This window comes from Sphaerulina musiva, assembly GCF_000320565.1.
Source record: "Sphaerulina musiva SO2202 unplaced genomic scaffold SEPMUscaffold_8, whole genome shotgun sequence".
NCBI classification, from domain to species: domain Eukaryota; kingdom Fungi; phylum Ascomycota; class Dothideomycetes; order Mycosphaerellales; family Mycosphaerellaceae; genus Sphaerulina; species Sphaerulina musiva.
The window spans coordinates 1582048-1598931 of NW_016017390.1; the positions used below are offsets into that span (position 1 = coordinate 1582048).

At 52.0% G+C, this 16884-nt stretch overlaps 10 protein-coding genes across 10 annotated transcripts; 6 read left to right on the top strand and 4 right to left on the bottom strand.

The window, feature by feature from the left end:
* Positions 1-247: 247 nt before the first annotated feature.
* Positions 248-919, top strand: SEPMUDRAFT_49380 (uncharacterized protein; the record flags this gene model as incomplete). The annotated part of the gene is made up of 3 exons (XM_016909110.1): positions 248-510; positions 580-757; positions 833-919. 3 exons carry the CDS (start codon positions 248-250, stop codon positions 917-919), a joined length of 528 nt encoding a protein of 175 aa, XP_016758977.1.
* A 95-nt stretch (positions 920-1014) lies between these two features.
* On the bottom strand, positions 1015-3672 carry SEPMUDRAFT_90349 (multidrug resistance protein fnx1). The gene is made up of 2 exons (XM_016910528.1): positions 2563-3672; positions 1015-2509 (listed from the first exon to the last, which is right to left on the bottom strand). Exons 1-2 carry the CDS (start codon positions 3405-3407, stop codon positions 1393-1395), a joined length of 1962 nt encoding a protein of 653 aa, XP_016758978.1. The 5' UTR covers positions 3408-3672; the 3' UTR covers positions 1015-1392.
* Positions 3673-4154: 482 nt separating this feature from the next.
* Positions 4155-6506, top strand: SEPMUDRAFT_150822 (uncharacterized protein; the record flags this gene model as incomplete). The annotated part of the gene is made up of 1 exon (XM_016906419.1): positions 4155-6506. A coding segment is annotated over exon 1 (1617 nt), but the record flags the coding sequence as incomplete, so codon positions are not given.
* Positions 6507-6550: 44 nt separating this feature from the next.
* Positions 6551-7186, top strand: SEPMUDRAFT_150823 (uncharacterized protein). The gene has a single exon (XM_016906420.1). The coding sequence runs from the start codon at positions 6624-6626 to the stop codon at positions 6933-6935; it is 312 nt and encodes a 103-aa protein (XP_016758980.1). The 5' UTR covers positions 6551-6623; the 3' UTR covers positions 6936-7186.
* An 82-nt stretch (positions 7187-7268) lies between these two features.
* On the bottom strand, positions 7269-8246 carry SEPMUDRAFT_110110 (uncharacterized protein; the record flags this gene model as incomplete). The annotated part of the gene is made up of 1 exon (XM_016900827.1): positions 7269-8246. The coding sequence occupies one exon, from the start codon at positions 8244-8246 to the stop codon at positions 7269-7271; it is 978 nt and encodes a 325-aa protein (XP_016758981.1).
* Positions 8247-8505: 259 nt separating this feature from the next.
* On the bottom strand, positions 8506-9966 carry SEPMUDRAFT_150824 (eukaryotic type KH-domain (KH-domain type I)). Its single transcript, XM_016906421.1, has one exon. The coding sequence runs from the start codon at positions 9922-9924 to the stop codon at positions 8896-8898; it is 1029 nt and encodes a 342-aa protein (XP_016758982.1). The 5' UTR covers positions 9925-9966; the 3' UTR covers positions 8506-8895.
* A 378-nt stretch (positions 9967-10344) lies between these two features.
* Positions 10345-11469, top strand: SEPMUDRAFT_90355 (uncharacterized protein). The gene has a single exon (XM_016910529.1). The coding sequence runs from the start codon at positions 10639-10641 to the stop codon at positions 11377-11379; it is 741 nt and encodes a 246-aa protein (XP_016758983.1). The 5' UTR covers positions 10345-10638; the 3' UTR covers positions 11380-11469.
* A 206-nt stretch (positions 11470-11675) lies between these two features.
* SEPMUDRAFT_119381 (uncharacterized protein) lies at positions 11676-12020 on the top strand (the record flags this gene model as incomplete). Its single annotated transcript, XM_016901502.1, has 1 exon — positions 11676-12020. The coding sequence occupies one exon, from the start codon at positions 11676-11678 to the stop codon at positions 12018-12020; it is 345 nt and encodes a 114-aa protein (XP_016758984.1).
* A 260-nt stretch (positions 12021-12280) lies between these two features.
* On the bottom strand, positions 12281-14753 carry SEPMUDRAFT_157964 (uncharacterized protein). The gene is made up of 3 exons (XM_016907757.1): positions 14385-14753; positions 13622-14318; positions 12281-13562 (listed from the first exon to the last, which is right to left on the bottom strand). The coding sequence occupies exons 1-3, from the start codon at positions 14545-14547 to the stop codon at positions 12479-12481; spliced, it is 1944 nt and encodes a 647-aa protein (XP_016758985.1). The 5' UTR covers positions 14548-14753; the 3' UTR covers positions 12281-12478.
* A 440-nt stretch (positions 14754-15193) lies between these two features.
* SEPMUDRAFT_70391 (Triosephosphate isomerase) lies at positions 15194-16767 on the top strand (the record flags this gene model as incomplete). The annotated part of the gene is made up of 1 exon (XM_016909903.1): positions 15194-16767. The coding sequence occupies one exon, from the start codon at positions 15194-15196 to the stop codon at positions 15965-15967; it is 774 nt and encodes a 257-aa protein (XP_016758986.1). The 3' UTR covers positions 15968-16767.
* Positions 16768-16884: the final 117 nt, after the last annotated feature.

The window sequence follows — 16884 nt, forward strand, 5'->3', positions numbered from 1 at the left end:
GGAGGAGGAGGATACAGGTAGGTAAGGCAGCAGTGGGAACTGACTTTTTTTTGATGTACATGTATATATATAAGAATGCTCGCTGTGTTGATATAGGTATCAGCAGTTCATTGAACAAGTCCTTATCCAAACCACCACCTGTTAACAAACCAAACCTCTCTCTTTCTCTCTTTCTACCGCAAACCCACAATACCACAAACCTCCCAATCACACCAAATCAAACCAACCTCCCCAAAACCCCCCCAAAATGTTCCACCTCTCCACCCTCTCCCACCTAGCAGCCAACGCCAAAAACGCCCTCGTCCCTCGAACCCCCCTCACCCCTCTCCAAAATCTCCAACAAATCAACTCTTCAATCACAAAACTCACCAACCTCATCTCCACCTGGTCCGGCAGCAGCCTCTTATCCGCCGCGCCAATTTCCTCTCAATCAGCGACTTTGAGTGTCGAGTTGAAAAATGCTATTGGTGATGTGAAGGTATCATCCCCATTATCCTCATCATCTTCCTCGTCATCATCGGGAGAAAAAGGAGGAGGAGGGGTAGGAGCAGGAAAAAAAGAAGCAGAAGAAGAAGAAAGACTACTATTGGAATACATCACATCGACCTTACGTCCGAATATTGAAAAATGTATGCACACTATGAAGAGTCGGAAAGAAGAGTTTGGAAAGTGTGGATTGGGAGGGACGGTGAGTGGGGATTTGAGGGATTTGAGAAAATTGACGGGGGAGTTGGGGAGGAGTTTGAGGGAGAGGGTGGTTGGGAAGGGGGAAATGAGGGAAGGGAAGGGGGACGGGGACGGGGACGGGGTGAGAGGGGAGGAGGAGGATGAGAAGAAGGAGGAAGAAGATGAGAGTGAAAAGGTGATGAGGTTGATTGATGAGGATTTTGAGGATGCCATTCAATGGTTTGCTTCATGAATTATTGGACGATTTGTTCTTGTTGTTGTTTTGAATTTGTTGGTGTGACGGTGAAGTTGGATGTTGCTTGATATGATCAATATCGTATCGTACACTGGGTATCTAATAACTCTCAAAGTCATGCTATGCTCTTCTTCCCGAAATCTATCTTCTCACATCCATGTCATCTCATACAAGTACTTTTCTGTCTATTTTCCGGCCCGCGAAGCTGCACGGCACACCTTGCCATGCGATGTGAGTACTGCCAGGACTACATCTCCTTCAGCCATTTCTGAAACATTAAGAATGCAATATCGTTAGATAAATCAAAGCGTCCTGGAGTCGAAATTCGCGGCCGTACTCATAGCAGTGGGCATCTTCGCCACATCGGGTGCTCCCGTTGCGCTGTGATCTTCCTCGCCGAATCCTCGGTACTGCTGTCACCACTAGCACAAGCAGGTATGACCTTGTAAACGGGGTCAAGCCTGCAGTGACTATATGGAGCCTCGCTTTTCCGCCTTCGATAACTTCTTCTCGTCTGCCTCGGCTTTGCGTGCCACTGCATTGGCCTTCTCAGCCTCAAGGCCCGTCTTCGTTTCCTCGTGCTCTCGTGAAAGCTTCTTCTGCCTGACACCAAACATCACCAGGAATCCCGCTACCGCAAAGCAGGTATACATGATCCACATGGGTTGCAATGAGTCAGCGAATGCAACTCGGACGACCTCGCGCTGCCCGCTCGGCAGTGAATTGATGAACTCCGTGCTCGAGCCAGAATTGCCTCCGGTGACTTGGTTAGCAGCGTCACTACCAATGTCTGCAGCAATCTGACCACTCTTCTTCTGCAACTCGTTCTGGTAGACGACTTCTCCGATGACGACAGAGATACTGGTTGCGAGCTGACGTACGAAGCCGAGAGTAGCAGTGGCAGTGGCAATGTCGCGGGGGTTGATGTGCGCTTGGAGTGCAATAATGGGAGACTGGAAGATAGGTCCAATTCCAGCTCCCGAGATGATTTGATAGATGATGAGCTTCGCCCAAGAGCTGTGCGCGTCAATGTCGATGTAGAGTCCGAATCCAAGTGTCAGAAAGAAGAATCCAAAGTAGATGGGCGGAAGGAATTTGCCCGTCTTAGCGATGAAGGCGCCTGTCGCAATCGACGTGACTGCAAGAGATACAGCAGTTGGCAGAACCAGGACTCCGGACATGATTGGCGACTGACCTCGGACTGCTTGGAAATAGAGTGGCAAATAGTAGCTCGTGGATATGAAGACGATCCCGTGCAAGAAGACGATGGCGAGCGTCGAGGCTCTGCTGACAGAGGCAAATAAGCCCATTGGCATGATTGGATATGTGGCAGCCTTCCACTCCCACATGCCGAATAGGAAAAGAGTGAAGGCACCAATGATGATTAAGCAGAGTACTCGAGCGGAGTCCCATGGCGCAGAGACACCACCGTATTGCAGACCAAATAACAGCATGAGAGTACCGCCCACGACAAGCAAGGATCCTATCCAGTCGATGGCTTTTAGTCCTTGCAAGATTGGTGTCCGTGGTGTCTTAATATCTAGGAAGAAGAGAAGGATGAAGAAGGCCAGTCCATCCAGAGGTAAGCTGCGCGCACAGTTAGCTGTTTTTCCATAATCTCACATGTTCACTGCACTTACTTGATGTAGAAGCACCACCTCCATGTGACATACTGGGAGAAAGCTCCGCCGATGATGGGACCGACGCTGGAAGCGATAGCCCAGACACCACCAATCACACCGTAAAAGGCTCCGCGCATTCGCATGGGGAATAAATCTCCAATTACGATATTGACGAGAATGACGAGCCCACCTCCGCCAATACCTTGGATCGCTCGGGCAGCAATCAGCATGCCAATGCTGTTGGCTAAAGCAGCCACCAAAGAGCCGATCAGGAAGATGATGTTGGCAAGCAGCAACATGGGCTTGCGTCCGAAGATGTCACTGACTTTTCCCCATGAAGGAATCGAGGCTGAGTTTGCCAGCAGGAACGCTGATCCAATCCATGTATAGCCGGCAGTAGAATTGAAGTGCTCACTGATGGTTGGCAAAGCAGTTGTGATGATGGTCACATCAAGAGCAGCCAAGAAGACAGCCATACACAATGCAAGCATGATGATGGCTATCTTGCCCTTCGATCGTCCATTGATCTTCCCATCCTTGCTTACCGCTTGCTCCAGCTCTTGATGCTCCTCGTCCTGTGATCCATCCTGCTTGTCATCCTGCTTCTCGACATCGTTGGCAAGATCTGAACTCGATCTTGATGTGCTACCCTGGCGATCCTTTTCAACATCTTGTCCCTCCAATGTCGTCAACGTGGGCTGTGTTTGTGTTTGCGATTGTGGTGCAGGCTGGTAGGTCGTCGCACCCGTCGTTTGTGCTGCTGCTGGGTTCGATGTGGAAGTCGTCGTTTGTGCTGCTGGGTTCGATACGCCGTTCGTCGTTGTCGTCGTCGTGGCCGTGTCGTCGTGTGTACCTGTAGTCATGATGCCCGTCTTTCTTGAAGTTCAAGGGCCAAGCTTGTTGTGCTTGGATTGCGTCACCGAGAACTAGTTCTAGTCTCGTCCAGCGTGTATGTACTATTGTGATATGTCAAGTAGATGGAAAATGCATTCCAACGTCGCGCTGGCACGACAGCGTCATAGACTCCCCGAGACAAATTCTTTCGCTAAAGGCCGAATCAATGATCCCAAGACAGGACCTGCGGAATTCGGCATCTCGCAAAGCAGACAAAGTGATGATGTGGATCTGGTTTGGCGGCCTAGCCCGATCGAGCTGTCGGCTCCCCAAGTGCAATAATGCAGATTGCTGATTCGTGGCTTCCATCTCGGCCAGCGCTTGGAGTCAGGAGGAGAGTCTTTGCTATTGCCATCTTACCTCCGTCTGCGATGCTGCTATGATTCGACCGCCACATGCACGACTTTGACATGCGATCATACAGCAGAGAACTCATCGACTGCTGATGTTAGGAGGTATGTTCGCCGCGCTGAACTGTAACATACATACAGGACCCTTGACGTCAATGGCACATCCTGGTCGTTTGATTGCGCAATCAACTGAGATTTACTTCACATGCAACATGGGTTTTCGGAGCCGGCCAAAAATAATGTAGCAGCCAACTTACATAGTAACGTGCCACCGTGGCACCGTCTCTCTGCGTGTCTCTCTGCTTGCCGCTGTCCACCCCGTCTTCTGTACTAATGGAACATACAGTATTTGCTGCATCTATCGCTGTTTATTATGGGCGTCGGCGGCGGCGGGCGCTACTCCAAGCTCAGATGCGAGATCGACTCGTAGCGAGATAGACTCATCTCACGCGTGCTCTGTCATGTTGCCGATCTTACTGCGCTGCCATCTCTGCCATCTGCGCGATGGCCAGCACTGATGCCGAACTTGAGGAGGCGGAGGAGGCGGATGAGGCGGAGGAATAGCAAGGAGTCGGTCGTGAGCCGCTAGAGCTGGGCGAAGCGTGCGAGTAACCGCGCCGTGAGAATGATCAAGGGCAGCCAGGATTCCGGTATGCAGTCTCGCTTGCATTGCTTGGTTTGCTTCGTAATGAGGTGTTCGTTGGTGCCGTTCGCAGAGGCAGAGGAGACAGCCCATGCTGTAGCTTGAATGGAACTCAATTCCCAAGAACTTGGAAATGGTCAAGTTGTTGATGTTCAGAAGTGGATTTGATATGGCCCTATTTCACTTCACGAGGCAGGAGCCACCACTGCATTTCGCTCGTGACGGCAGGGACGGCCATAACACGAGAATGACGCGACTTCCGGGTCTGCCTGATTTGAAGCTTCACTTAGAGATGGCAAGTACGCGACAATTGAAGCAGACGGGACGTTCTCGTGTCGTGTCGATACATCTCGACGTTGACCTAGCGACCTCTGCGAGCGAAAGGAACAACAAACATCCATTCACCGCTGCCTCTCCAACGACCTCAACACGGCCGAACACCTGCACACCACCCGAACATGTGCTTCCAGAAATTCATTACGTTCCAGTGCGGCTGTAGGCGCCTCGAGGAACAAGAATGCGAGCACGCGCAAGGACTCGACATCAACTTTTGGCAGAAAATCGATTGCCCGTACTACACCACCACGCGAAAACACTGTTGGACTCAGTGCGGTGCCGGCGAATTCTATTGTGGAGCTACCGATGATGGAGGGATATTCGATGCGGTCGATGAGATGCACGTCAAGGCATCATACCAGCACAAGGTCATGGCGATAAGGCTCGTGAAGGGCAAGGAGCTTCTACGGCAGCAATGCGACGAGTGGGTAGCCAATGGCGGTTCCTTGGAGGTGTTCCAGGAGTGCCAACAAGCTCGGGATTGCTGGGGCAGTCTAGCATTGATTGACTTCGAAAGGAAACGGCTCGAGAATGAAATTAATAATTGGTTGATCGTCAAAAGGCTTGCACGGGCGCATGACGAGCGCAGAAAACTACGCCTTCACGCTGGCTTGCCATCGTGGCCATCTTTTGCAGACTTCCTCAAGGTCAACCATCCTCAAGCGTTTGCCAGACTCGATCGCGACGACTTTGCCGGTTCGTCAAGCATAGCTCCACCAAACACCGGGACTGCCAACATGGACCTCGTGGCCCACGTGAACACGTTTGGCCAGTCGTCGGTTCTCGGCGCCCCCTCGTCTGTTGCCAATATACCGCCACGTCCTCCGGCGCCGTACTCGCATCACGGTATAGGGATTCGGCGGGATGCATCACGCTTCTCCGTGCGGCAACGGGTCGTACATGAGAGTCAGACCCCGATACCACAGTCGGATCTTACAGAACCTTCGAGGGGTCACACAACCACCTCTCTCATCCCTGACCTTGTACGGACCCAGCGCCTAGCGGCGATTGAGATGGTCACATCAGAAGTACAACGGGAAGCAAACCGGCAGAGAACTGATGCTGTCGCTCAGAACAGTATACCAGAAGTACAGGCTTACCACCGGCAACTTGCTGCTGATGCTGCTCATGCTGCTGCTCAGGACGCCATACCAGAGCAAGCGCACCAGAAGAGACGCGGCAGATTCAAGAAGCAAGAGCCAGAAGTGTCGTTGTCACCCGAAAAGTCTTCAAGCAAGGTGCGGCGCAGCACTAGGGTGAAAGCCAAGAAGGTCAACTATAACGTGGACGATTCCTCGGACGTTTCTCGATCGTCGTCGCCAGCAAAGTCGGATGTCTCGACATCCTTAAGTCGGATGTCCGGCCTTTCTGACAAGCCTGCCAAGTCACGGGGCAATTCGAAGAAGAAAGAGACAGTAACAGGAAACAGCAATTTCCTCGCAAGAGGCAAGGCGAACCTCGCAGACCAGATCGGAGAGTGGAGCCGCAGCGACAGCGTTGTCGGCACTCCGCCTCGAGAGCCAGACCAGCACACAGGAGGCAAAAAGCGCAAGCCAGAGCAACATGTCACCGAAAAGGAGGACCACGTCAGATTGAAGCAAGAGCCCATGCAGGACCAAGCATTTTTTGTGAGCACTGGTGTTACCGAGCCGGCGCAAGAGTTCCAACAGGCGTCAAACAGTAGCCAACAGTCTATCCCTCGCAACCAAGCAGATGCGAGGGGCGAGATGTCTCATCTCTCCACGTCCGGGCGCTCTCCCTCGCCCAGCAAGCGCCCCGTATCGGCACCCACTCCACCGTATAGCGGATACACACAAGATCCGTATGGACCGCCAGACTTTCCTGGCTCCAGTATCATGGCCCCGTCATTCTCCATACCAAACCCATTCAGAAACACTGCGATGAACCAATTGTTTCATGGTGTAAGGCCAACGTCCACCCAGAGACCTTCCTCTGCAGGCTATCTTGTATCACCCGCAAATGGGTATGTGTCTTATCAAGGATTTGCAGGTCCGAACGAGCTCGAAGTGACCGCGGGCAATGTGCAGGATATGGTTCAGGAATCAGCTGCATCGCCCGAGCTGTCAATGGAATACAGTCTGCGTTCTGATGAGAATACGTACTCCGACGTTGACTGGTCGATTTTGGATGCAGATGCCACACTCTAGCCGTGGCGAGAACTGCTTTTCATTGAGGGCCGGAACAAGTTGTATTACTGTTCCTAGGATATGACCAGTTCCAGGGATGCAGGATCGGCGGAAATTGTCACGCAGGCGAACGGAATAGTGTTGTGAGGATGATCTTGCACACAGGCAACCGTTCTCATCGATGAACACCACGGAAATCCAGAAGAGCAGCTGTTCCAGAAGCCAAGATTGTTTTAGTTAGTTAATTAGTAGATTTGTTATCATCATGAAAGCCATCCATGTCCTCCTCCTCCTCAATCCTCTCCTCCCTTCTCCTCTCCTCCCTCCCCCTCTCCCCCCTCCCCCTCTCCCCCATTAACAGATCGCATGAATACCCCCCGGCCCTTCCACAGCATGAACATCCCACACCATCCACCTTTCCCTCCCCACCACAAACTTCCACAGCACCTTCAACACCACAGGCCTCACGACGCCCACCGGCCAACCATGTTTATTCAAATTCAAAAACACCTCTGCAACAGGAGGTTTCGCCTCCCAATCCACAATTGTATCATAATCTTCCACTGACAAATGATAATCCGGATTCTGCGCATATATGCTTTCCCACAAGTGGAAAATCTCGGGCAGAGTGAGTACGTGGGCGTCGGTGGAGAGTTGGATCAGAGTTTCCGGGAGGAAGTGGATCCACGGGAGAGTGGGGCATGTCAGGTCGAAGCAGCGGGTGTTGAGGGATGTTATGATTGAGAGGGAGGTGGTGGAGATGAAGTGGGTTGTTGAGGAGATGGGGTCTTTGGGGGAGGGGGAGGTGGAGGTGGGGCTGATTGTTGAGGTGGATGGGAAGGATGGGGGGAATGGGAAGGATGAGGTGGATGGGAAGGATGAGGTGGATGAGGTGGATGGGAAGGATGAGGTGGATGGGAAGGATGGTGGTTGTGGTTGTGGTAATGATGGCGGTTGAGATGAGAGAGGGTGTTGGTGGTATTGTTGGTGGTATGATTGGTGGTGTTGTTGTAGATGTTGTAGATGTTCTTGTTCTTGTTCTTGTTCTTTGTCGTTGATTAGTAGTGTTTCGGTACTTCGTGCTTGCATAGGCTGCTTCGATGGTGCGTGGAGTTGGTGGTATTGTTGGTGGTATGATTGGTGGTGTTGTTGTAGATGTTGTAGATGTTCTTGTTCTTGTTCTTGTTCTTTGTCGTTGATTAGTGGTGTTTCGGTACTTCGTGCTTGCATGGGCTGCTTCGATGGTGCGTGGAGTTGGTGAGGTGAGTCGATAGGGTCTTCTTGTTTCGCAGAGGCATCATCATCGAAGTAGGTTGTTGTTGGTTGGTACATGGCTGATGAAGCATCATCGGTGTAGAATTGAATGGCGATATTCTGTTCAGGAGTGTTTTTCTTTCTGGCGACAAAATGCGTCTCTCATAAGGAGCTGGAGTCCAAGTGTTGAGTCGTAGTAGGTATTGGGCAGGTAGGGCATCGGTGGCACGACGTTCTTTTATGATGATGGTGGACCAGTTGGGTGGGTTCCCGAACAATCCCCCGTGCTGAGAAGTATATTATAACTTCAACCAGGAGGATATCCGATATCGAATGATATGTTGCTACACTCAATGGGTACGGCCATGTTGACCAATCATAAGCCATCCTTTCAATTTACGCTTCCTCCTGCATATGTCAAGATGGTGAATCCTGGAGAAGGTTATGCTATCCTGGTTTATAAGGCAAGCTTGGTATCGGCGATCGGCGGGAGCTTGATAGAGGATGAGGCGAAGGTTCTGTCAAGAGAAAGAGAGTTCTGTAATGAAAGAGAGAGAGAGAGATTTCGTGTGTGTGAGAGAGAGAGAGAAAGAGAGAGATCACAGACCTTCGAGCCAGATGCTATCAATATCATGGTGCGGGTCCATCCATGCCGTCGAGTAATGAATCGCGCCAGACTCCGTCGCTAACAGCAGGTGGTGGTATACTACAAGATTTTCAAAGCTCTTCAACCTTCCATGTCAACATCTTCGGTAGCCTTCCGCTTTTTGCTCTTCTTTTCCCCGTCGTCATCCTTCGACTTCTTCTTTTTCTTCTTCTTGACTTCGGCGTCCTCTTTGGGTGCGTCGAATGCTTCCTCGCGCTTCCTCTTGCGCTCCTCCATCTTGTCCTTCATCACATCTTCCCGCCTCTCCTTCTTCGCCCGATCTTTCGCTGCCTTATTCAAGAAGTACTCTCCGCTCTCAATCTGTAGATCCACCTTGCTCTTCTCCTGCGGCGGCGGGAAGGGCGTGTAGACTCTCTTTGCCTTGTCGTTGACCTTGAACGGCACCCTGCGCTTGCTCAAGTTGCGCTTCTTGAAGTGCGGTAAAAAGCGTTCCCAATTTTCGTTCTTGAGCTCGGGGTCCTTTGCCAGCTCCCGCTTGATCATCAGCTCTTTGATGTGGTAGATGGGGTGTATATTCTGCATGCAATCTTCCACCACTCGTCGCACCTCTTTCAAGTTCTTGTATCCCCCCATGATCGATACTGTGTTACCCTGCACCAGAATGTACGTCTGAGTGAGCAGCGAAAGCGCCTTCAACGTGCTGCCATTCGGACCCAGAATGCGTTGTCGTCGTTTGACGAATCTCTCCTTGTTCCTGACCATTCCGCGTATCTTGATGACATCGCACGCAACGCCGTCCTCCAGGATCTTCATCGCCTCGTCCAGCGGCACACTGCGCGCAAGCAGCTTGATCAGGTCGCGGGCGTTAAGAATGGCGGCGGGATCAAACGTCTTCCGCGTCGTCTTGACCGTCATGCTGCCCTCGATCAAGTCGAGCGAACAGGCGATTCCCGTCTTCTCCAGCGCCTTGGTGATGCGCGGCCAGTGCGTCTTCAGGTACAATTCGCGGTATTTGGGGAACAGCGTGGAAAAGGTCGATTCCTCGCTGAAAGTGCCGCCCAAGTTCTGGTCGGCGGTGAAGGGCTCCTCTTTCCATTTGTCGATGTCGTCCGTGTCCCACGGCTTATCCACGTTGTGAGTGGACGGCATCTTCGCGAGTGTCGAGTGAGATGTGCTCACTGAAGGATGTGTTGGTCTGCTGGGTCTGCTTTGATTTCGTGTAGCTAGAAAATGTCGATTCACGTGCAAAGCGGGTCTTCTTCGGCGGCTCCCACCCACCAATCTGTTGCCGATTGCCGCATTGCCACTACAGTACACCTCCAAACCACCCTACTGACATATCGACATATCTACATTGAGGTACTTGTACCATCTACCTCCTACAATATATGTCCAACAAATGAATGTCCATATACCGGCCGACCATCTTCTGATCGTTGGCTACCCCGTGATAGACTACAACCGCCCGCTCTCGCCATGGAGATCATCGGCGACTACAACTTCGTCAATGCCTCGCAGCCCACTCTTCACTTCGACTTGAATATGTCCCGGAACCAGCAGCGACAGACGAGCTATGTAGATCGCCTGGCGACCTTTGACGGATACTGGACGGCAGACGACGCCACTGCCAGACAATTGGCCGCTTATGGACACGTCTATGACCGACCGCCTCTCGAGGCACTGGAACAGGGATCACGGTGTAATTCCTGCAGCGCCTTCGTACAGCGCGAGCATAGCGTAAGAGCTTTCCAAGGGCCGGTATCACAGGCGTCCCGTACCTTTGACGCCATCCGTCTGCATCACCCCAAATGTGTTCATCTCGCCCTTCGAAACCCTCTGGACGGCAAGAACACGAACTCCGACATGGGTGGCAATTCTCGCTTCAACGCTTTACGCAAGCGCTTTGAACGGCGATTTGACGAAGACGCAGATCCTTCGATGTCTCCAATGTCTCCCGCAAGGCATGATCAGAAGAGTCCGTTCTTCTTGCTGCCCACAGAGTTACGCCTCAAGATATACTCACAACTGATGCCGAAGCTGGACAGAGTAACCGCGATTGTGCCATTGAATGGCGACAGCGAGCGAGTCGTCACCGAGGCAGGCCACAGCAAGCGTAGACCTCGCGATACTACCCAGATTAATATCATGCTTACTTGTCGTGATGTGTACGAAGAGGCGCTGGACACTCTGTTCACCAATACGACCTACAAATTTGGCTCCCCCAAAGTAATGTACCTCTTTCTGCGGCATATTGGCGAACACGGACGACGGTTACTCAAGGCAGTGGACGTGATCTGTGGTACCAGGGAAGATGCAATCGCCTTCGCCCTGCTAGGAGCTTGCCCGAAGCTGCGAACCATCACCATTAGGCTTCCCAGACCGATGCTTCTCACTCCGAGGCCAACTCTGTGGCAGGTTGATGGTATAGCATGTCTGTTGAACCTGAGCGGTCTTCAAGATGTGCATTTGGCCGAGTGCAACCCTACAACGAGGCACCTGGGCGACAATCCGCACGATGCCATGGTCGTCAAGCGAGAATTGACCCGACCGAAGAACGAACGAAGTAGTATCAGGTGGGTCAGTGGTGGCATGGACGTTTCATAACTTTATCCAGGCCTTCGTCCGTCGCTGTGTGCAGCGAGACTTACCGTAGCGTGTTCGGCCTTCAACTAAGAACACGAGCGCACACAGTACAAAAAGAAATTTGTGAGAAACCCAAGTCAAAGCCAAAAATCGCTTTCTTTGTCTCGTCCCACTTCCTATTCAAGCTTTCAATAAACACCATACCCGCAAACCCACGAAAAGTGCAAGCTTGGAATAAGAACCTCTGCAAAAATATCCAAAAGTCATCAAACAACCACCTCAACAGATTTGAGATGTGGTATGCATGAATTTTCAACATGAAACTCTTCCCATCCACTTCCGCATTAATTCTGGCAGCATCCACTTTCGCACTCCCACAACTCCCAGATCTCCCCACAGACACGACAAACATGGTGGGAGGATTGAAGTGGTATGAAGCCGTTATGAAACTTCGCCATTACAGGGCCGTTCGACGCCACGAGGCCACGTCAGAAGAAGAAGAAAGAGGAGCAGAAGCTTGCAAAGTCGAATCTACGAATGAGAGGACTGGACTCCACCAGACGTTTTCGTGCTTAAAGATTCGTCGATTCGATGAGATTCCGGAGAATTTGGAGTGTGAGGTGGCGACGATTCATCGAGAGAAGGCGTGGATTTGCTCATGAGATGGATTAGGAATGGAAGAAGAATTGAGTTTGAGGGATGGAAATATCACGTCGTCTTGTCTTGTCGTCTCTGCTACCTACCGTTACGTACATGTAGTTGCAGAAATTAAAAAACTCTCGTGGTTGGAATAGGTAGCTTGGTACCTTATACATACATGTATTATTCTCGCACATGCTTCATCATTACAGTATTTGTAGTTTTTTGAGGGATTTGAATCTTTATCCTCTTCGTAATACTTTTTGGTCTTTTTCTCAGCCTAGAAATTGTAGTGCTGACGATAGCTCTTCCGTATTGATCACCACCAAAAGAAGCAGTGATTCGATCGATGAAGCGAATATGAATGAATCGCAGTCGGAACTAGAATTTCTGGTTCCAATCGGCAGTCGTCTACTATCGGAGCTGTTCCTTGTAATTGTCCCAGGCGCGATATGTAGTAGCACTCTTTTTAATACAGTTCTCACACATCCACATCTCCCCAGTGCTCTTTCAAATCATCAGCCCTCCACTTGGTCGCCCATCCGAGCTCCCGTTCGATTCTCTCATAAATATCTAGAATAGCCTGATGTTCGGTCGGATGGCTCATCATTTGCCCCGCGAGCCACAGAGGTTGTATGCTATTCGTCCAGGAGCCGTGATGGCTGTTGCTGAGACTGATGGCACAGATCTGACGAGCGTGCCACAGTAGCGAAGCCGGTTTCTTTGCGAATTGGACACGAGGCGGTTTGTATTTGAGCATGAGAAGGGCGGCGGTGTGATACATTTGGTTGCCGCTGGTTCCGGGCCCGTTGCCGAAGAATAGTGTGGGAAAGGGTTTGTTTGAAGAAGCTGCAGAGATGGTGAGGAGGGCTTTCATTTCCTCGGGCCGGTTGTGATACCATTGCTCGAGAAATGCCCACAGAGTCGTCCATTGTTGGAGGTATTCCTGAGGACTCATTGGGCAGGCCAAATTGCGATGTCGTTGCTCCCATCTTCCTGACGCACAGAGCAGGTCTACTACCTGCGCGCAGAGATACACGACATGGTTAGCATACATACTGAAGTCTCCATGAAGATTCAGTAGAGTGTCTACATCATGTGTCATGTCGATGCCTCCCATCCAATTGTGTACTGGTATGAGTGTTCGCTCGGAGGAGATGAGAGCTCCGCAGATGTCCATACGGGCGAAGCACCAGAAGATGGCCTGTTCGAGCCCACCGCAACCTCCGGAGATACCGAGCGCTTGTATCAAGGCCGCACCACCATCAAGGTGGCGTCGCCACGCTTTCGGTGAGCAGCTCATCATCTCGAGCACACAGAGAACGATGCAAGATGCGAGCACTTCTGTTGTTCGCAGCTGTAACAAGGGCGATAAGAGATGGATAGCATGCTGATAAAGGGCCAAGCTGCGGGAGTTATCTGCCATTTTCCCCTTGAGTTCCATTTGCCTTGACGACAACGCCAGTATCGAGTATTTGATATGAGGATGATGCTTAGCCAGCATCGGTAGTGCCAGCTCGAAGTGACGATAGAGGTCGAACTTGTCGAGCCATGGGGCAACTTCGCTTTGACATCGTGTTAGCACAATGATCGCGGCTCTGGTCAGCCTCATACAGGTACTTACTCGATATAATTCTGCCATAACACATACTCCTGCTCAGCAGAAAGACGTACCAGCCTACGAAACTCTTCATCCTCACCAGTGTCCTCGCGAAAATCACATTGCTGCTGCAAATCTGGTGATCCTAGTCTGGATGGCGCAGTGGACCTCGCAGTGTCAATGATCCTGCTACGAAGCGTAGCGTGGAGCTCCTGATACTGTGAACCAGGTAAGAATATGCCATCTTCGAATGTACTGTCACTATTCTGAGGTGATAGGAACAGAGCCGGAGAAGTGATGAGAGGTGTTCCATTGAGATCGAGACTCGGGAGCACAGTCCGCATGGGCGTGGCTGGTTGGTCGCCAGTCATAGGCGGTAATACATTGAATGCCACATCTTGCTGCGTAGTATCGCTGCCCTCGTGCAATGTCACGGGAGTCTGTTTGGGAGTCAAAGGAAGTGGCACGGGTGCAGTCGCCGCTTCAGCAGTGCGGGCATCATCAAGGCCAGTGATACTCTCTTCGAAGTAGTCCCGAATGACCTCGGAGGTCACATTGACAATCTTGTAGGTGACTCTATCGGAACTTGCACCTTGAACCATTGAAGGATGCTCAGCATTCATAGTCTGGGCATTCTCTGGCCTAAATGAGACTTTGACACCCCATTCGCACACGTCACGCCTGGCTTGACAGCCCTCGCACGTCGGTTTGACTTCGTCGCCTGCATGTGCAAAGGTGTGATTAGCTTGCAATTCCGGACTCATGCTGGCAGTGCGTAATAACGTACACTTCCTTCGCTTCCGGCGACAGTTCAAGCAACCAGTACGAGTACGCTTGCGACTCTCGCCGACATGTCGTCCTGGACCTGCCAGCCTGCATTCTCGTTCTTGAGGAGAGACGCTGGGCTCGTCGGCACTGTTAATCACGTCCTCGATTCGCGTCAAAGCCATATGGTATTTCGCCCGAAAAAGAGAGCAGTAGTGTTCACTTCGACCTCGAGCTCATTCTCCGCACCCATATGATGATGGATGAGGCGTGGAGTGCCGTCGGCCGAGCACGCCCATGATCCTGGCGGGGAGGCCTAAAACAGGCTAATTGTGCCGTCTTGAAACGGACCAAAATCGTGGCAGCAGTGGCGGGAATCTGGACGCTGTCGGGGTCGCCTCAGGACTCTCATCAGGTCCTTTTGCCAGCGAACGTTGAGACTCCAGCATAGCCCGATATACCCTCAACGCCAAACGCTGGGACATGCAACGGGTGTGCAGGCTGGACCCTCACCGTTGGACGTCTGTGAGCGGAAAAGAAGGACGATCGTGGAGAGAAAAGTCTCGGCGGTGGAGAAAGCATCGGATGGGCCTGGGCGTGGGTGTGAGCGGAATGCCCCAACTGGGGAAACCGTCTCCAATCTGTCAAAGCGCCTGGGCATGTGCAGAGAGACCCACAGCGTTCGACTTCATCTCGTCCCGTTCACCACCATGTAGTGCTGTATAGGAGCACACCAGCTTGCTGGCATACCATATTATACCATACCATAGTCTTTGAACCTCTTGTAAACTCTTGAATTCTCTCTTCTGGCCTGCCTTTGACCTGCACGCGATGCCTCCCGTCCCAGCCAAGCGCGAGAAGCGAATCGTAGGCACTTCGCTCAAGATGTACTTTGACCTGCCATCCACGCTTGACTACATTGACAAGGTCGCCGCCCTTTCAGCTGTGGCGGAAGAGGTCAATGTTGATCTCTTCGTCATTCCAGACTTCGTGACACTGCTCCCCGCAAAAGAGAAGCTAGGCAATTCGAGTGTGATGCTAGGGGCCCAAGACACCTATAGCGAGGATAAAGGAGCATACACTGGTGAAGTCAGTCCGCTGACGCTCAGCCAAGCTGGTGTGAAGATTGTAGAGATTGGTCATGCGGAGCGGAGGAAATTGTTCGGCGAAACCGACGAGGACGTCGCGAAGAAAGCTGCTGCAATTGTGAGAAATGGCATGATACCTCTGGTGTGCATCGGCGAGAAGAGTCAGGGCACAATCGCTTCTCAAGCTGTCGGAATCGCTGTTGCCGAGTGCAAACCACAGATACAAGCTGCATTATCCCAGATCCCAGACGAGGCAGAGGTCATCCTGGCGTACGAGCCGGTGTGGGCGATTGGCGCAGCCGCGCCAGCTGGTGCAGATCATGTCGTGGCTGTAACACAGAGTCTTCGCGCGTTGGTGAAGGAGAGGAAGGGCAGGACGAGAATCTTGTACGGTGGATCTGCTGGTCCTGGCACATTTCAGAAACTCAAAGATGGCGTTGATGGATGCTTCCTGGGAAGATTCGCGCACGATGTGAAGAATCTAGAAAAGGTCATTAAAGAGCTTGGGCAGTACTGAGTGAGACTTTCATTATGGCGATACAGACTGCTGTACAGCCATCCCAGCAGCTTCCGCAGCCCTGCCTCCGTTCTGCCCATCGCCGCCTTGCCCCTGATTTGCCAGCGATGGATGTGTGACCGCGCCTGCGAGTCCGAGAGACTGTGTAAGCCACCGAGGAGCTTCAGAAGCCATCGGTCACTTTCTGTCGTGTACTTCAGGGGGGTGCGTGAACGTGGTTTCTCGTGATGCCAGCAGGAGATGGCTCACCCCGACGATGAGATCTGGCGGAGCCTCGTACGGTGGCAGGGATGGCAATGTCGTGCTCGGTATCGTGCTCAGTGTCGTGCTCAGCAGTCGCGTCGAGCGCCCGCCAGCGAGAATTCCGAGCCTTGGCGCTGTGCGCGCGTCGATTTTGGGAAGGTCGGGCTGGGAGAGACGCCCTTTTCTCCAGCTCACTGCTGGCGACAGCAGCGATGGTGATGAAAAGGTGTTTGTTCTCGTCGACGTTAGGCAGTGCACCAGCATGGCACCGCTGGACATGAGCAAGCTCAGCGGCCCAGCGTCCTGCCGGCGTTCAGCAGGAGGCCACAGCCCTCCGCGACGACGATGTGCACCGCCAGCATGGAAGCAACCTCGATGCACTACAAGATGACCGTAAGGCCTCTACAAGATGATAGCGAAGAAGCAGCTCGTCGTTGCATGCCCTGCCGCCTGGCAGGAGGCGTTGTGTGGACACATTTTTCCTCCTCTCCCCTGGTGGTAGTGGGGCTTGTGTGCGAGGAACGAAATCAAAGAAAACAGCCAAAAAACCTTAAATTTCCTGGTTTTCGCCCATTTTCTATATAATAGCCCCTCCCCCTCCTACTTCTCAACTTTTTCTTCTGCCAGAAACCATCTTCCTTTCTTCAACATCACAAAATTACCACTTCAACATC